General features: G+C 38.0%; 1 protein-coding gene across 1 annotated transcript in view; it reads left to right on the top strand.

Moving 5' to 3' along the window:
* The window catches only part of ABCG1 (ATP binding cassette subfamily G member 1), a 60,343-nt gene extending 41,781 nt beyond the window's left edge, over positions 1-18,562 (top strand). Inside the window, exons 6-15 of the mRNA XM_052674299.1 lie at positions 848-993; positions 1,673-1,796; positions 2,873-2,987; positions 3,697-3,845; positions 4,029-4,130; positions 6,706-6,874; positions 7,626-7,726; positions 8,172-8,330; positions 9,583-9,701; positions 11,209-18,562. Coding sequence (XP_052530259.1) covers positions 848-993; positions 1,673-1,796; positions 2,873-2,987; positions 3,697-3,845; positions 4,029-4,130; positions 6,706-6,874; positions 7,626-7,726; positions 8,172-8,330; positions 9,583-9,701; positions 11,209-11,437 — 1,413 coding nt within the window. The 3' untranslated portion in view covers positions 11,438-18,562. The remainder of the gene's footprint in view (positions 1-847; positions 994-1,672; positions 1,797-2,872; positions 2,988-3,696; positions 3,846-4,028; positions 4,131-6,705; positions 6,875-7,625; positions 7,727-8,171; positions 8,331-9,582; positions 9,702-11,208) is intronic.
* The last annotated feature ends 245 nt before the right edge of the window (positions 18,563-18,807 follow it).

Genomic DNA, 18,807 nt, shown 5'->3' with positions numbered 1-18,807 from the left:
CAATCACTGAGACAGAAAAATTCACAGCAGCTGGGATTGTTCTCCTTTGTTCTAAAGACTCTGGGACAAACTGCTTTTCCTGAGGCAGTGTCTTGAGGAACTCCCAAACATCTGAGAATACATGATAGCTCAGTTGGCTCTGAGGGAATGAAAACACTTAGAATCAGTGGCCACCCTTTAAAGAGTGGACTTGAAAGAACAGATACGAGAATAGCTCAAGCCTCTTTAGAAACTACTCATTTGTGTTATACAGTTCTCCATACTCTTGTAAGCCTAGAAGTTCTTATAAAAGAAGCTTGTTGGTTTTGCTGTGTAGTAAGTGTTCACATACTGCCAAGATCTTTTGATATTTTGAGGGTGACAGAGCGCTGGAACAGGCTGCCCAGGGAGGTGGTGGAGTCTCCTTCTCTGGAGATGTTCAAGACCTGCCTGGATGCCTACCTGTGCAACCTGCTGTAGGGAACCTGCTTTGGCAGGGGGGTTGGACTCGATGATCTCTGGAGGTCCCTTCCAACCCCTACAATTCTGTAATTCTGTGATATATGCACCATATCCAAGGAACACTATGGAAGGTCTGGTTATCACAAGAATGGCTTTCTACTGAGACAAATAATGCATTACAGACAAGTAGAATTTTGGTCAAAATGTTTGGTGCTAGGTTAAGCCCCACTGAATCTAATAAATGTTTGATCTTTTCTACATTATATGGAAATAGTCTTTGATATAGAGGTAGTGAAACAAAGTCGTACTTTAACTTACTTTCTCCATGAAAATTGGTACTATAGTAAAGAAGCTCTTCTTTTCTGCTAAGATATTTAAACGATTTGCATTGTTGTGTTTCCTGTAGGTGAAGGAAATATTGACAGCCCTTGGTTTGCTAACCTGTGCCAATACAAGGACTGGGAGTCTATCTGGAGGCCAGAGAAAGCGTCTTGCCATTGCTTTGGAGCTGGTGAACAATCCTCCTGTTATGTTTTTTGATGAACCAACCAGGTACTTCAGGGGCAAAAATTAAGGTTGCTCACATGATAGCACAGTGCTGCAGAACAGCTATTCACATCTAAGTAATTGGAAAAGGCTCATGTTGTATTGCATTAAAGTGCTGAATAATGTCTCAATACTTTCATTTGAGTACTTGTGCCTTGGCTCACTTCTACAAACATGAGACCATGGGTCTATAAGTAATATTTAATGAAGACATGAGCTGAAATAAGAAAAGAGAGGATATTGTTTTCAGATTGTATCACGCGAGCTTTCTTCTTCAAGCAAAAATATAAGCTTGAATATAAGTATTTTGAAGATTAACTTTTTATAACAAGTGTAGCATATTTTGGATCAAATTCTGTGATCAATTTAGGAGGAAGCTGGGAGGGCCATGAATATGTATCTATTCATTAAAGTTAGGCACATTTAAATCTGTAGTTCTGAAATGCAGAAATCCCTTAAGGCAGTTTTCAGAATACTGCTATTTTTCATTCTTGGGCATGTTTCCAACTTAATTAAAAGACTGAAGGAGAAATACAAGCGTAAGGTTGGCATATGATAAAATTAAACTGTTAAAGAGAAAATTTCTAGGAAGATAATAGCCAGATACCAAAGTATCAAATACATGTGCTAGTTCTGAGGGATGTGTATGGATCTATGGATAACAGACTTCTTTCCTCTCACTCAGCGGCTTGGATAGCGCATCATGTTTTCAAGTTGTCTCTCTGATGAAAGCTTTAGCCCAGGGTGGCCGGTCCATCATCTGCACAATTCATCAGCCCAGTGCTAAACTCTTTGAGTTGTTTGATCAGGTATAATTCTCACTCTTTTTACATGGTTTAGGAAGGCTATACTTTCCAAGCTACATTCTCTAAGTAAAAAGATGAACTCTATGGTTCCAAATCAAATACATATATAAATTGGAGTAAAAAATATGTTTTATTATGTTTTCTTTTTCTTTTTCTTTTTTTTTTTTTCTCTGCCTGTTTCCATTTTCCATTCCTGTTTAAGTGCAATATTTTTAAAGAATCTGGCTGGTATGTTTGTAAAATTGTGATTATCACGGTTAAGAATTGTATACCTTCACCTACTACTGTTCCTGGGCACAGTGCTGTCAGTAAAGTAAATGAGAAGTAATTTTTAAGAGCAGGAGAGCTTTATTGCAGATATCTGTGGTGTTATTACTAGTACACATTCTTATCTTAGTTACACAGGTGTAAATTCAGAAGTGTTTATTGATGGTAAGAATTGAAATGAAGTCAACTGGAGATCTTTTCTCCAACCTAGCAACAAGATGTGAACCATGTGCTTTTAGATTAGATTTTAGATTTAAATTTACCTGAATCTTTTTAGGATATCTAAATCAGAGACAAGAGAAAACTTACTACACCATGGGTGAACAAACTCTTGCAAGAAATTACCAGTCTGGCAAGCTGGGGGTTATTTAATGCCAGCAGTACAGCAAAAAGTGAGGATAATCAAGCTGTTTCCTGTTGCTGTGCTGTTCTGCTTCTTCTGTTCCTACATTCACCAGCCTTGTCTCCCAACAAAAAGATCCATAATATATGGAAATTAGATAGCTTGGTTATGCAGTTTCTTATCTGATTTCAAATGTGTCTGAGGCTTGAATTAGTCTGTTTCTGAGTTAATGTGCTTTAAGTCCTGGAGGGAATGTTTGCAGAATTCACATCTCAAGCATTTCATCTTTCATTAGTTGTTATTACATACAAAGATAGTTCCAAATGGTGACAAATCTTCCAGATATATTTCTCTGACTGGGCCTACAAGAGTATGTTGTGTTCATGGTTTGCTGTCATACAGTTAGGATGTTCAAATATTATTATATGATTTCATATTGTGATTCTCTTTTCTTTGCCTTGTATTTCAGCTCTATGTTTTAAGTCAAGGTCAATGTATTTACCGGGGAAAAGTATTAAACCTTGTCCCTTACTTAAGAGATTTGGGTTTGAATTGTCCAACCTATCACAATCCTGCAGATTTTGGTAAGGAAAGTTTGAATAATTTGTTTTGTGTTTGGTTAGCACCTTCAGAATAAGGGGAATCATGGTGCAGTTTATACTTTTGTACATGTATACATACGTTTCTGTGTACATATATGTACCAAAACTGGAATTAAAATCAATTGGATTATTTCTAAGCAATTTGAATGCCATCTGGTGGTCGAATTTAGTGACTGTTTCTCTCTGATAGAAGTGCAGGTTCATGAAATAAAAGGTTAAACATATCATTTTGTATTTCATAGTAATTTAATCACAATGATTTTTCAAAGTGACTCCAATATTGTAGTATTTTGGATTTGTTTTTATGTTTTGTTTGTTTTGTTGTTTTTTTTCTTGAACAATACCATATACCATACAGCTGATAGAATTGAGATTTTTCTTTTGTTCTTAATTATAAAGATGAACTAAAGACCACAAAATAGGCATTTGTCACTTTTGATTACCAGTACTGTTTCATATTTACTACTTCTCATCTAAAACGGTTCATTTAACTATGAAGATCAAGTGAATTTTCTGAAGATGTATAGAGAAATACACTTAAATTATGTATATATACACATGAATTTAGATTAGAGCCCTTTTAAAAACAAACTCCTACAACTATTAATGCTACGGAATCAAGGGAACCTAGTAATAAGGCCTGTAACTAACCCATAGTATAAACCAGTAACTCATCTTCTGATTTACATAGTTATGGAAGTAGCATCTGGTGAATATGGAGACCAGAACAGCCGACTGGTAAGGGCAGTACGGGAGAGGATTTGTGACACAGACTACAAGAGAGATGTTGGTGGTGAGAATGAGTTGAATCCCTTTCTCTGGCACCGGCCCTCTGAAGAGGTATTTCATATATCACAAGTAATGGGTATGGCTTGAGGTTGGAGAGGGAGGAAGAGAATTTAAAATCCTCAGTCAATTGAGGAGTTTTGGGGCACATTCAGCTGACGATAATGGGGTTTTGTGAAAGAAAACTAAGCAAGACACTGCAAAGAAAGGAGTTTATTCTTTCATGTGTTTCCGCAGGATTCCTCCTCCACAGAAGGCTGCCACAGCTTCTCCGCCAGCTGCCTAACCCAATTTTGTATCCTCTTCAAAAGAACTTTTCTCACCATCATGAGGGATTCAGTAAGTCTGCTTTGATAGTACCTTTGGAGCCTAAAGGTTTATTCAGTTAGTTGTAAGACATTATAAATATGCTTTAAGAGTCTTGTCCACAGCCCATGCATGAAGATTGACAATGAATTTTGAAGTAAAGACGCTTCTCTTTCAATATTGCTATTAATTAAACCTTAATTGTGAACAGCAGTTTTCTTCAGTAGAATTCAAACGCATTTGGGCTACAAACCTAAAGCTGAAATTTTCTCTGTGCTGGCAAGTTACTTATGCAAATATTTATCTTTTTAAAAAGTGATAATGATGGTGTACTGGTATGCCAGAAAATTATTGTCTCTTCAGACTATTCAAGGTGGCAGAGATACAATTTCAGTGTAATGTAAAGTTAATGCTTAAAATCTTTCTTTTTGCTCCTGAAACATAAAACCAATAAATCAAAACTTGCTTATGTGAAAAGGAAATACTTGTTTCCATACACTTACAATGGAGTAAGTATCAAAATGAAACTCTTCGTTCACAGGGGAAAAAAAAACTATTTTTCACCTTTTTCTGAAAATAAATTCCTTCAAAGTTCCCAGGCCTGCAGTTTTCTTGTAAGTTTATTAAATGTTTTGCAGAGATAGTTTGCATTAGCAAAATATGAAGGGACATTTTGTTAAACTCATAAAAGTCTTTCTTATTTTGAAGTAGCTGAATTGTTTGTGAATTTGAGAGATAGGAGTATTTACACTTGTGATCAATGTTCCTGCTTTGAAAGGTCCTCTAGATATGAGTGTCCCTCCACTAACAGGCACAAGTTAAGGAGATGAGCTTCCTCAAAAATAGACTTTATGTAAAAACTTGTCCAAGGGACTCCTCAGTGTGAAGTATCCTTGTCCAAGTGGTTTTCTCAGTGACAGATTTGCAATCTGATAAATCTGAGGAAGGTTTGTTTGCTGCTTTTTCTGTTTTGGAGGGTTTTCAGTGCTTCACATGAGAGGAGAAAAGACAGCATAGACACTAATGCACACATTAATTAGATATACCTGTCTTTAAGAACGGGGAAAGCCATAAAATGTATTATGCATGAGGTAGTTAGAAACCCAAAAGCACTTGAGCCAGATGGAGCTCAGCATGAGTAAATTACTCTTGCAACAGAGTAAGCTGAGTTTCACTGAGCTCCAGATGCTGTGACTGTGCTGCACTTGCCCCACACTTAGGGAAGTAGCTGTTTAGGACACAATAGTTTACAGTATAGACATGTACACAGAACTAAAGGCTAGGAAGAAATCTGCTGGGACTCTGTGTCCAGGCCTCCACTGTCAGATAACAAGTGTTACATCTTTTTTAGAAAGAGAAACACTATATTGACTGTTATAGTAAAAGCAAGCAGCTGTTTTCTGTAATATGGTAGTTGGGAAGATATGGCAGAACCATACTGTCACAGTGGTTAGGAAGCGTCTTATTTCCAGACCATATATGTTATGTTGAGAGTGGTGAGGTGCTGACACAGGATTCCCAGAGAGGCTGTGGATGCTCTGGCCCTGCAGATATTCAAGACAAGGTTGGATGGGGCCCTGGGCAGTCTGACCTACTATCAGATCTGGAGGTTGGTGACACTACCACAGACAGGGGTTGGAACTTGATGATCACTGGGATCCATTCCAACCCAAGCCACTCTGATTCTGTGATTCTGTGCCCGTTGGTTGCGTTACCAGTGCGTTTATTTGTCATCTCTCATTATTGTCCCTTGCTGTTGTTTTATGTTATAGTGCATTTATCATTAAAAGGTCAATGAGGTTGTTGAATGTTGTCTTTCTGTAATGTGTGCTAGTTTGCACATCACCAAATACTCAATCCAAAATACACTGACGTGTTCACATGGGAGATGTGTTAAAAAACAAAGCATACATGCAGCTTCATGTCAGCTAGTCAGTGGAATGTCTCTGTGGAGAGCGTATCTCCAAGGTGTACAAACCCTAACCATTGATCATAGAAACTTCTCCTCGTCTCTATCTAGGGGAAACTGTGGCTTATTTTAGAATACTTAGATAGAGAAACAGTGTTGTTTTTAACAATTATTGCAGGTTTTCCATACTTTTCTTTATTCATCCATATCACTTGTAGAACTACTGTCTTGCCGAGAAGCCACAAAAGGCTTATGTATGCCTGATTAAGTTCATTTGGTCTATACAAAGCAAACAAACAAACAAAACTCTTTTCTTCCTCCCTTGTCTTACCACTTTTATCTGCTCAGGGACGTTTGTCTTATAGTGAGAAAGTCTCCTGGTGCATGAGGGAAAATTGCTACATGACACTGTCTGACAATAGGATTTCAGGTTGCAACATTTACAATTTCTGCTTTTGTTTATTGGAAGAAATTATCTGGACTAATAGCCTGGGATCTGATTCACACTAGAAAGTTCATTAATGTAAGTTTTCCTTAGCTGAGACCCAGTTTCCTAGTAGAAAGTGAACATTCCTATATTTGTTCTTCTGGACATAATTATTATTTTTCTGCATGCTGTATATCTGATGTCAGTCATATTTCTGTTGTTTTTGAACTCAGACTTTCTGATCAGAAATACTTCTGTTTCCTTGCTTATAGGTCCTAACACATTTGCGTATCACCTCTCACATTGGAATTGGTCTGCTTATTGGCTTGCTCTACTTAGGCATTGGCAATGAAGCTAAGAAGGTTCTCAGCAATTCTGGCTTCCTCTTTTTTTCCATGTTGTTTCTTATGTTTGCTGCACTCATGCCAACCGTCCTTACATGTGAGTACCAGTCATATTCTTAAATTAAAGAACAAGGAGATTGCAACAAGTTGGAAGGGCAGTGTATCTATTTCATGTACCATGACATTTGATTGTGCTTCCAATTCTAAGACAGGCTTTAGGGTAAAGCTTGTTCTCACTAACTGCTGTGTAGAAGCTAACAGGGACAGACTCTCTCCACAGTTCTGCAAGTAGTTCTCAACTCTCTCAGTCTATTATTACAATCTTGGACTGGAATTACTCCTTTTCCTAACGTGCCAGTGTATCTCTGCTTTGTTAAGATATAAATTTTTTTAATCTTAGAAAAACTATGCTAATTTCCCTAGGACTTCTAAGTCATGACTGCTGCGTGAAATCAGTGTAGTCATGTGATATCTGAAACAAACTGTTCCGTACTTCTTCTGGGAGCACTGTTACTTCGGATTTGCCTTTGTACCAAAAGGAATAACCAGGTCCTTTAGGCTTTGAAATTCTTTTTATTTTAAAAAGCCTCTTAGAGGAGAGTTCAAATCATTTGAGTAACCCAGTATATATTCTCGACAGTTAGCAATTCTCAGGGTAGACTTCTCACATTTCATTATAAATCTTGAAACTATTGCTGGTCTGTCAAAGGTATTTGAGTTCCAGTCCCCCTGTCGGACTACAGCAGTTAAGGATTATGTTGTTATTATGTAATATTATTAGATTTGTTACTCTGTGGAAGAATATTATACACTGACAACCTGCCTACCTTTATTTGTATTTTCTATAGTTCCTCTTGAGATGGGAGTGTTTCTTAGAGAGCACCTGAACTACTGGTACAGCCTGAAAGCCTACTATCTTGCCAAAACAATGGCTGATGTTCCTTTTCAGGTATATGTGCTACTCTTCAGTGAAATAAGAACCATCTTAAACTCATGGCAAGTGCACTTGCTGAGAAGATCAGTAACAGTATTTTATCTGAGTGATGAAGAAACTTATCATGTGTGCCTTAGCCTCAGGTTCAGATAAAAAGCATCTTGATAATAGTATGCCCTCATCTGACGTAATATTGTTTTAATTAAAAAATTACCATTTTTGATGTTATGTAAAGAGAAATTGAAATGGGATGTAAGTGTGCGGGATACACAGTAGCATGATAGATATTACAGCTTGTGGCAGATTAATTCATTTTTCTCAGCTGAACACCATGTGTGTCATGTAACATGTAAAGACTGAGAGCTATGGATTAACTAGGTCTCCCTATGTTTTTATCTTATTCAGAGTAAAAGTGAATGTTAGGCTTCAACAGACTAACTACAAGTATATCTCCTTGCAGATCATGTTTCCTGTAGCTTATTGCAGCATCGTGTACTGGATGACTTCACAGCCATCTGATGCACTCCGATTTGTCCTCTTTGCAGCCTTGGGAACCATGACATCCCTGGTGGCACAGTCACTCGGTCTTCTCATAGGAGCAGCCTCTACATCTCTCCAGGTACAGATGGCATTTGGTGATTTCACAGTCTCCTAGATATCTCCTAGAACTGATTGCTTACTATGAATGTTGTTGTGTCCCAAGATATTTGTTAAAAGAAGATAAGCAAAAAGTTCTCTTTGCCTGATATAGCTACTTGATGCTTCTTGCTACCAGATCTGAATGGGCTGTGCCTGCTTGAACGGATTGTCTTTTGGTATTTATCCCTGGCTGAGGAGGACTGATGCATATACAGAATGCAGGTTGATCATGGAGATCAGCAGCTCAGGATGGGGTTCTTCCACATGCATGCAAGGTTGCAGGTGGAAGGGTAGGAAAAGATTGACCAGACATTAAACTTCTGCAGAAGGAGGGCGAGAAGCAGCTGTTGGTGTGACTGCTAGGCTGGAAGCTAGCTATGTAACTCCATTTTGCTTCCTGGCACAGAGATTGATGAAGCGATAGTTCACAACAGAAATGTTCTGTGGTGCCTGTTTCAACATGTTACATTGATACTAATATGCAGTGATAGTGTGAAGTTTTCTGAAGTTGAAATCTTGGTTTACTCTGTACCATCCTGTGGAAATGAGCAAAACCCTTTTCTACCTCTGTTCTTCTGCTTTCACCAGAGGTACCTGTATGACCATTTGCCCTAGAGGAGATGTAGAGAGGAGAGGCTGTAAATAGGCCAATACCTGTCTTCCTCAACAAAGCCATTCAATTGGAAATCATTTTTACCACCTTCATCAAATTTTAGAACCAGTTGAAACTGCTTTGCGTGTGGGATTGATGAGAAGGAGGGTTGTGTATCTGCTGATGTGTCAAACAGTGAGGAAGAGGGGTCACTTACACTGAGTATCAAAGGAATCCTAGTGTACATCTTGCTCTGTAAATTTCGTGGTGGGTTTAAGTGCTTCACAGGAGGGATCCTGAAGCAGCAATGTAGGAACAAGTTTTAGGAAGATGAGAAGACCCATTTTCCTCTACTAAATGTTAACTTGCCTCTAAGGAAATTTGTCCAAAAAATTCAGTAATTGGCATTTGAAACTCTAACTATTTAATGAAGTAGCATTCAAGTCGAATGGTAGAACTCTTCACTGCCTCAGAGAGTAGAATTTCACTGTCTGTTTAGTTTGGCACAAAAGCCAGGATTTTTGTAAGAGAAGTGCTATTTGGTTTCCTAACTTAAAATCTGGACATCAGATGAAAGAGCAAATTAATTCTTAGTTTTTTCTCTGTCTGACAAGAATCTTCCTATTCCTTCTCTTCCCAGGTAGCCACTTTTGTGGGTCCAGTTACTGCCATTCCAGTGCTTCTGTTTTCTGGGTTTTTTGTCAGCTTTGATACCATCCCTACATACCTCCAGTGGATGTCCTACATTTCCTATGTCAGGTACTGCTAGGGAGTCCATTAATTTCCTGTTAGAAAAGCTACTTATATGATTGTTTGGTTGTTTTGGACACCAAGAAGGCTATGTTCAAAAGACATTCTTTTGAAGTGTAGACATATATATAATGTAAATGGATGCCACATTACCTCACTTCATTTTATTTTGTTTTTACTGTGAAGTAAACAGGAATATTTGGTATGGATCCTTGGCCGCAAGTCTGTTAAGTACTTGTGAAAGTACTCTGGATTGCACAGCATTCAAATCTCCATGTTGATATCAAATCTCCTTTGTTGATATAAAGGCGGTATACCCAAAATTGTTGAGAAACTATTGTCAGCACCACATTTCAGAAGAAAATTATGTATAAGTCACTGCTGTATCCTAAGTAGCCTTGTTGGACAAAGCATTGTTTTCTTTAAATTTTGCAGTAGCAAAGAGGCATAGGTTATCTGAATTCTTTGCTCAAGAGTTTATAGGCATAGGCATGTTACATCCTATCTATGTCAGTCACGCTCTACTTGAGACAGTTATCTTATGGTCTGATTGTCATCAGGAAACCTCTGGAGGCAGCAAACTAGTCTGGACTGGACGCCTAAATATTAATGGCTAAAATTAAATGGTGAATTCCCATGATGATTATGAAAAGGTTTTCTTCGAAATCAGATGAAGTGATTAGGAAGTAGATGTTGCAGAAGGAGCTAAAGTGCATCTTAATAAGAGATGTTTTGACTATCATTTTGTGTATGGCTTGTGTATGTGTAGGCCCCTTTAGTATGAGGAAATAGGTTTCTAGGTGGTACCCCTTTGCTCACTCCCTTCTCCTCACCCTGCCCATACTGCAGTATTACTAAGAAAACTCAAACTGAATATGCTTTCATTTGTCTAATGATGTCTTACACAAAGACCCATCATTGATGAAGAGACTGCACCCCCTGAATTAGTTAAGCTAGAATTCAGAATGAGGCCTTAAGTCATTGTCCAGCCTGCCTAGGGTTTCCTGGAGCTGAAGGTAGCTGTCATATGCATGGGAACTGTGATAACTTATCTGCTCATAGAGTAAAATCTTAAGTGCGCCTGGTTTCAGGGGAAACGGGAACTGTGCAATATTAATTAGCGAAACTGTGGTACTTGTAAGGAAAAAGAAGAAACATTCTAGATTGATATTAGTTTTAATATATTTCTGACTTCAGACCATACTTGTATCTCCGTTGCTTAGTTTAAAAATTGAATTAATTATATCACTCTTAAAAGGAGAGTCTGAATATGAGCTGAAGTTTACCTGCTTTCTATTTTAACATTCTCCTATTTGAGAAGTCGCATATAAATTACCAGTGGCATGTCATTTGCTTTATTGCAATAAGGATAGAATTTACCTTGGGACAAACATCAGAACAGTAACAAACTCATCAGTGTTTCCATCCAAGCTCTTACAGAGAGTATATTTCAATGGGAGCACTTCTAAACAGATCATCAACATTTTACATTATGATCCACTCTTCTTCTTTCCAGATACGGGTTCGAAGGAGTTATTCTCTCAATCTATGGACTGGATCGAGAAGATCTGCATTGTGATAAAGATGATACTTGCCATTTTCAAAAATCAGAGGCCATTCTGAGAGAACTGGATGTAGAAAATGCCAAACTCTACCTGGACTTCATTGTTCTTGGAATTTTCTTCTTCTCTCTGCGTCTAATTGCCTATTTTGTTCTCAGATACAAAATCCGGGCAGAGAGGTAGAGGAAAAACAACCAAAATGATGCAGTAGGAAGATCTTTAGACATGCAGTAGAGGGCAGTTGACATTGTCTCACTGTGGCAGGCCCGTCTCCAGTGCCCAGCTAGATGCTGTTATGACCTAGAGAACCACACTGGGATAGAAGACATATAGTGTTACGTCAATCAGTCCAGTTGGGTTGGGTCATGTTTTCATTACACTTTCTAGCTTTAACCAGGAAGAAGAAATAGAAGGGAATTTTACAACACAGAATTTCAATACTGAGACAGTGTAACTGTAATTTAAAAAAAAAAAAAAAAAAAAAACAACTGGTTGCAGGAAATTTCTTTCTGAAAACCAATTATGCGATAAGGTAATTCAAGTCCTGGTAGCCAGAATAGTATAATGTCATCTGTAGGTGACAAGATAATGAAATGCAAAATGAGAAATGCAAAGAAAATAGGATTATCTCATCTTTTTAAATTCTAGAGTTTCATTGTCGTGGTTTTCTATGTTTTATTTTGCAGTTGTTTTCCATGGCATTACCCCTACTGGCCAAAAGTCTGTAACTGTAATAATAAGGAAAAGGCATCTTTTTGATATGAGTACTTTTTAAAAACAGAAAAAGAAAAGTCTAAAATGATTCAAGTCATTATTTTTGTTTCTGTTTAAATGTAGAATTCTGGTGCTTTACTTGTCGAGCTGGTCTCATATCTGAAAATTGTCATGATAGGAGGACAGGGCAGATTCTGAGTCTGCGCTGAGTCTGTGATCCATATTTGGAAGCAGCAATAGATAGCACAGACATGTTCAAGCTACTGCTGAATGATTGAAAATACATTCTTTTGCAGTGTCTTTTAAATCCTAAAGATTTGTTATCTTGAAAATACTGATACTGCTCCTTATCTGTTTGATCTACCTCCTGTGAATGAAAAGATCAAAGCGCTCCAAGGCTCATTTTTTCTTAAATTATGAAAGCAGAATCTGTCCCTAAAGTCTAAGAAATCGTCTGATGGAGTCCAAGACCTATCTATAGTTCAGAGCTTGGAGTATTGTGTTAGACCACTTGTGACTGCCTTTATGTCAGTGTTTGAAATGCCAGTTAAAAATGACTTGTAGGAGTCTGTTCAGATTATGCAAAGGGCTTTGTAACACTGCAGGCCAAACAGTTTTGTTTGCATCCAAAAGTCTACGTAAGTGAAATGAAAATTAACAGCAAATTGATCTAAACACCTATGAAACTATTGCAAGAGGCATGCATTTGTTTTGTATATCTCACCTTTGTAAACGTGTTGGGGAATTCTGACACTAAGTTGTTACAAATTTTGTTACTAATTTTCATGGGTATAGATTGGCAACCCAAAATGATAGCATGGCACTCATGCCCGTGTTGGACACCCTGATGAAATTCTTTGTGAATTCCAGTACCTTCTGCAGTTATTGTCCATTTACCTAAAAGTCGTAGATATCTGAGCCAGAATACACATTCTACAAATGCATTATTCCTAACAGGGTGCTGAAGTCTTGTAGACTGGAAGCAGCTCAGTGACAGCAAACCACTCAGGAGCTCAGTAATTCATAATGGTAGAGTAGATGAAGACCTTGTTCATCTGCTCATCATCAATTACAGTTCACAGACTATGTTTGAGGACTTCACAGCTACATCTTTACTAGTTAACTAAATAATGCTAGAATCTGATCTCTGGCCTTTAGGCCAGTTTGCACAATCTGCTGTCTTGTTAATCCTCAAACAACTGGGTCTTCTAGGAACAATCTCTGCCCTATGCTAACTTCAAATGCTTTCTGAAAAACCTTGGGTTGTGCTGGGCGACAACTCTACCATTCATTTCTCAGTGAAGACAGTTTATTAGTTTTCCTTACCCATGCCCAGACTATCTTTAATTTACTGGTGCAGACACAGACTGTGTATACCTATTAAAATCAGCATACTTGAGTTAAGCCAGTGTTCCAGAAGGCTGAAGGCTTTTCACATATTTTAGGAATGGTAGCTGAACATTCCCTGGAAGTAAGGTTGGCCTGTGAAAGCAAAGTTAATCTTTACTTTATAAGAAAAAAAAAATCCTTGTACAATCTGCATGGTTTTTTTGCTGGTTTTGTTTTGTTTTTTTTTTTCTTTTCTTAAAATATCCCTGAAGCTAGTAGAGCTTTTGTACAGCTCCACAGCATTTCCAGGCATGCTAACAAGAAGGTATGTGTTTACCTGGCTGTTAGCTACGAGAAAGTAAGAACTTTGGCTGCTCTAAATAATACTCAGAACTGTGAACAGTTATTAAACAAGACACAAGCTGAAATTCCTTGGTACAGCCTACTTTGATTATCTTAAGACTCTCAGAATATTTTTGTAAGTATTTCAGGCAGTTACTGTTGGCAAACAGATAAAAAAACAGGGTTTACCAGATGACTGTTTTGTTGCACACCGATGGTCTTGCTGTAGGCTAGCTGAGTATGAATGAATGACATCCACATCATTAAATCAGGTCAGGGTTTAAGTTTTGTGTTTACCAACACCATTTACCAAACAGCACACTGAAGATCACCTGCAGTTTATCAAATGAAATAACCTTGCTGATAAAACTGATATTTCTACACTTGGATGAGGGCGATGCTGTCTTCTCCTGTCTAACCTTATTTAGTAATATGGGCACCTTGAACACTGTCTTGTCTGTGTGTGCTTGTTCCTCTGTTGGTAGATTTTATTTTAGCTCTTTAGTCTGCAGTATATCCTTCTGCACTGTAATGATATATTGTATGATGGTAGCCAAAAATCTGATCCTCTGTGGGTGTTCCTAAGAAAATAGATGCTCCAGAATATTTCTGTCACTCCTTTTATTAGCTGTGCTTCTTCCCAGCCATCTGCTGGCAGAATTTAGCTGAAAGTTACTATTCTGAGCAACACTTTCAGGCTGTAGTATTCCAATAAAGAAATAAATGAATTCTCTTGAAGCCAGCTCTACCCACAGATGAGATAATCATTCTTTCCTGCCTTGGTGCTAAAATTAACTAATGACATCCCTTGATGTTACTGTGGGACAGAAGTATTTGAAGTGCATCCCAATTGTATGTTCTTAAGCTGTAGTCTTTTAACACAGATTCTGTTTGGCCTTTCTATTGTTTTGCAGAAATAAGCTCTAACAGGCTAGGATAAAATGCATTCCTGTGTTAGTGAACTGAGCAAACACTTTGCCAACCTCTGGGGGCTTCATGCTGAAAAAAAGATGAGGCCAGCAAGAAACTAAACACTTCAAAAAGTCTATTTTTATAACTATGTATAAATAGCCATAAACATGTTGAAATCAATGCTATTATTACCATTCAGACCTGATGCAATCCATTTAAAAATTGCACAAGGCACAAATGTTTTTAAATGGTCTCTTGTAGACTAGACCTACGATTGCTGTTGTGATTACTAGAGGTCTTTAGCGTTCTGTTGGCTTCCTTGTTTCATTTTTGTTTATTTATTTTTATGTTATTTTGGTTATTATGTGCATCAGTTAAGACTTTATGCTTCAAATTTTTTTTTTTTTTTTTTGCTGAAACCTGCATATAATCTGGAAGTTTTCAGGAGTAATTTTTTCTTTCATTTACGATGAAATAAACAATTTGGAAAACGGTTTCTACTCACATAAGAAATTGAGAAAATGTCATCTTTATGGGTCAAAGGGAGTAGTGGAAAAAATATCTGGTGCTGACTTCCTATGCGATTCTTAACATTTGAAACCCCAACGATCTCTTTTCTTATTGAAGGAGCATATATGCACATTAAAGACAGAGATAATTATGTGTGAGATAATGACTACTTGAGTCTCAAAACGGGGTGTATCAGATGACAGCTATTTCAGTCTACTCTTTTGTGCCAGTGTCTGTGTTGACAAAAGAAAAAAAAATTAATGGTATGTTAAGCATTTATTTTTGAAACAAAGTGTGGTAGTGCACCCTGATGTGTAGCACCACTGCAGTGATTCTCCCAAGGACATCTTATCTGTGCGATGTACTCAGCCTTAGATGGATGCATTCTGCTCTAATAGGTTATTCCAAAGCTTTTTCCAAAGAAGTAATTATCTGTGTTAATAACTCCTCACATCTGTATTGTTTCATGAATCAAAGTAACGACTGATATCTCTAAAATAAAGCCCAGGCTTGAGTGCTTTGCTGGTTGAGAGCTGTATTGCACAGGGAAACTGAGATGTTGGTTGTGTGAACACACTCAAAGACTATAGCAAAAAGTCAATTTGCTTTAGGTAAGTTGCTGGGTGATTACAGTGATCTTGAATTCATCTTTCTGAACCAAAAAATATTTGGGGCAAAGGAGAGTTAAAATAGAGCATAGAGAGGAGTGTATGTTTTCCTGTAGTACTTCTAGTTTGGGTTTGCATAATAGCTTTTATTATCTGCATAATTTTGATAAGGAAAAACAATGTTTCTATTCTTTTCTTTCTGCACCAGAAATGCCAATCCAGGAGTGCTCTGCATACTAAAACTGCCAGTGTTTATTTGTTCTTTCCAAACTAAGAAGGAAGGATTCTTAATTATTTTTCAGCATTAGCTTTTATTGAAATACAATTTCCCTCTTTTGTCACCTGCCACATGACATTTATATTCAGGACCAATACAAAAAGGGCAGAAGGAGGGACCTAAGGTGGGCAGCGATGTTTCCAGAGATCCTCAAAAAATGCATGTGAGAAGAGTGAAAATGACATTAGGAATCCTTTCTGCAGCCTCTGCGCCTTCTTCCACATTGCCTTTACTCACTGAGCTGTAGGTCCATCCCACCTGGTGGCTTGGAGAAGAGGGCTGTTTGTATTTGTCCTGCCTAATGGCAAGACCCCCCCAGCACTGCAGAATGTCTTATCAGATGCAGTGGATTTCACGCTCTGCTAGAATTAATACCTTAATTAATTACCTTTAATATTCATGCAGGACAGCAAAATCCCTGCCAGAAGCAAGAATGTTACAAAACTTCAGGGTTAGTTTTAGCACGATCTGACTTCAGACTCCCCTAGAGCAGGGTGACTTGGTGGGTAATTGATCTGGATTTCTGCAGAGGACATCTCAGTGGTAGATGCAGAGATACTGTCCCAAAGGTTGTTCTTTTTCATTTAAGACCAAATGTTCTTATTGTATCTGTATTCCTACCGAACAGGCCAAAAGGGTGCGATTACTCAGGAGTTACTTTCTTCTAGTTCTATATGGAAATCCATTAATAAGATACAACAATCACAAAGGCTTTTTGAAAAGCTGTTGGGAACAAAGAGTAGGCAGAAGATGACAGTGTGTCACATCCTTTGTAACAGTCTATGACAGGCTGATCGTTGCTGAATTCATGACACAGGTCTTACTGATTGTGCCACGCAGCACTAGTGAGCGCTTAAGTGCTGGGTGTCACTGACATTAATCATGGGCTTTGCGATTGGACAGGGGCAGTAGCATTTTCAGGGATCAGTTCCTACTGTCCTGTCCTAGAATCACAGAATGGTTTGGGTGGGAAGGGAGCTCAAAGCCCACCCACCCCAACTCCTGCCTTGGGCAGGGCTGCCCCCCACCAGCTCAGCTGCCCAGGGCCCCATCCAACCTGGCCTTGAGCGCCTCCAGGGATGGGGCACCACAGCTTCTCTGGGCAGCTGTGCCAGCGCCTCACTGCCCTCTGAGTGAAAAATTTCCTTCTGACATCTAATCTAAATCTCCCTTCTTTTAGTTTACAACCGTTCCCCTTTGGCCTACTACCCATGTAAAAAAAGTTTTTCTCTCCTGTTTACAAGCTTCCTTTACGTTTTTTATTACTTTGAAATCCTACAATAAACCGTAACTTTATGTATTTGTCAGTTGTAGAAGCTTCCTCACAGAGATTTAGAATTCTATTGAGAGTCATTACAAGAAATGTAAAACAAAGGATGACCAAGGAAAATATGAATCCTTTTGCAAAAACAATTCCCATAACTCAGCCTGCATTCTGGACATTGTTTATGCCTTCAATGTTCACCAAGATTTTGTTGATCCATTTTCCTTCTGGAGGCTGCTGTACAGCTCAGGCCACATGAACCAGTTGCGTGTGTCCTCCTTGCTGGATAATGGTTGTTGCCCACATGGGTGGTTACAGGGAGCTTCTGGAGTATAGTGCAAAGTAGTTTGAGAAGGAGCAGTCATTTTTAGATTTCTTTGGGCTACAGAATGCCAAACAGTCTGGATCTAAGGGTGTGCTTCTCTCTTTCAAGAAGAAAAGAAAAATCTACAATGGGTCTTTTTATGCAGATCATAAGGTGACATGGGAATCTTTAACATTGATGGTGACATCTGTGATGTCTTTTTTTTGACCCTAGTTTAAATTGTTTTGGTAACCCGTTTAGTGTTATTATACAGACTCCTCTATTTCACTTTAAGAAGCAGGTTTACTGCTTCTCAAAGTTGTTGAGCAACTCTGAAAAAGAATATGGAACAAATGCTCCTCATTTACAATAAAAGTAAATGAAATTTAAGGAAATAGAACATGTGATATATCTATCAAGAAAACAAGTCCTGCAGTGTAGCCAAACTCTTACCTGTAGTGGTACAGATTTGTTAATTACTTAATCTGAGTCAGTTGACCTTATTGTGAGATACTGCCCTTGAATCTATAATTGAATTATTTAATATTTGTTCTTTTGTTTTTAAAGCAAGAGTCAATGCAAGCATCGTTTTAAATCAGCGTGCTGAAGTGTGCATATTCTGTATATCGAATGTCATTGTTGTCTCTTGTTTCTGTAATGCATTTGCATTACTATGAATCAGTTTTATTATGCTTCTCTAGAGACTACTGCTGCCTGCACGCTGTGATATATTTGCACTGTTGTAGATATATATATATACATATATGTAATTATATCAACCATGTCTTTTTTCAGGTTGCTTGTTACCTTTGTAGTTTACGCTTACTGGTACGGTGAACCTGAGTAAAAATGTGGGATGTGGGACATTCTGATGATATATTACAACAATAGAGAAATCTTTGTATATTTCTGTATACTTAATACCTGTAAGAGATTTGTATGTGCATTATTTTCCAAACTAGGGCTTTGTTTTCTGAGAATAGAGAGCATTTATGATAATGTAACAAAAAAAAAAAAAAAAAGATCAAATAAAGTGTTATTATTTTCAGACAGTTGCTTTTGTCCCTGTTCTCTCTCAAAGGGGCACACGTGGCAGCTGTGTTGGTTGACGTACATTCTCACTGATTGCATGAGGTTCTGGCAGTCAGCAAGAGCAACAAACTGCCTGGTTTGGATGTACATTGTGGTAGCTTCACGTAACTCCCAGAGCAGTTAGGTTATGGATACAAATAGTAAAAATTCTTCAAAACAGAAATGCAGTCAAGTTTGGCTTAGGGCAAAGATCTGTGCTGC

The sequence above is a fragment of the Tympanuchus pallidicinctus genome, unplaced genomic scaffold (assembly GCF_026119805.1).
Source record: "Tympanuchus pallidicinctus isolate F22 unplaced genomic scaffold, pur_lepc_1.0 scaffold14, whole genome shotgun sequence".
NCBI lineage: Eukaryota > Metazoa > Chordata > Aves > Galliformes > Phasianidae > Tympanuchus > Tympanuchus pallidicinctus.
This window is presented reverse-complemented; position numbering and strand designations above follow the sequence as displayed.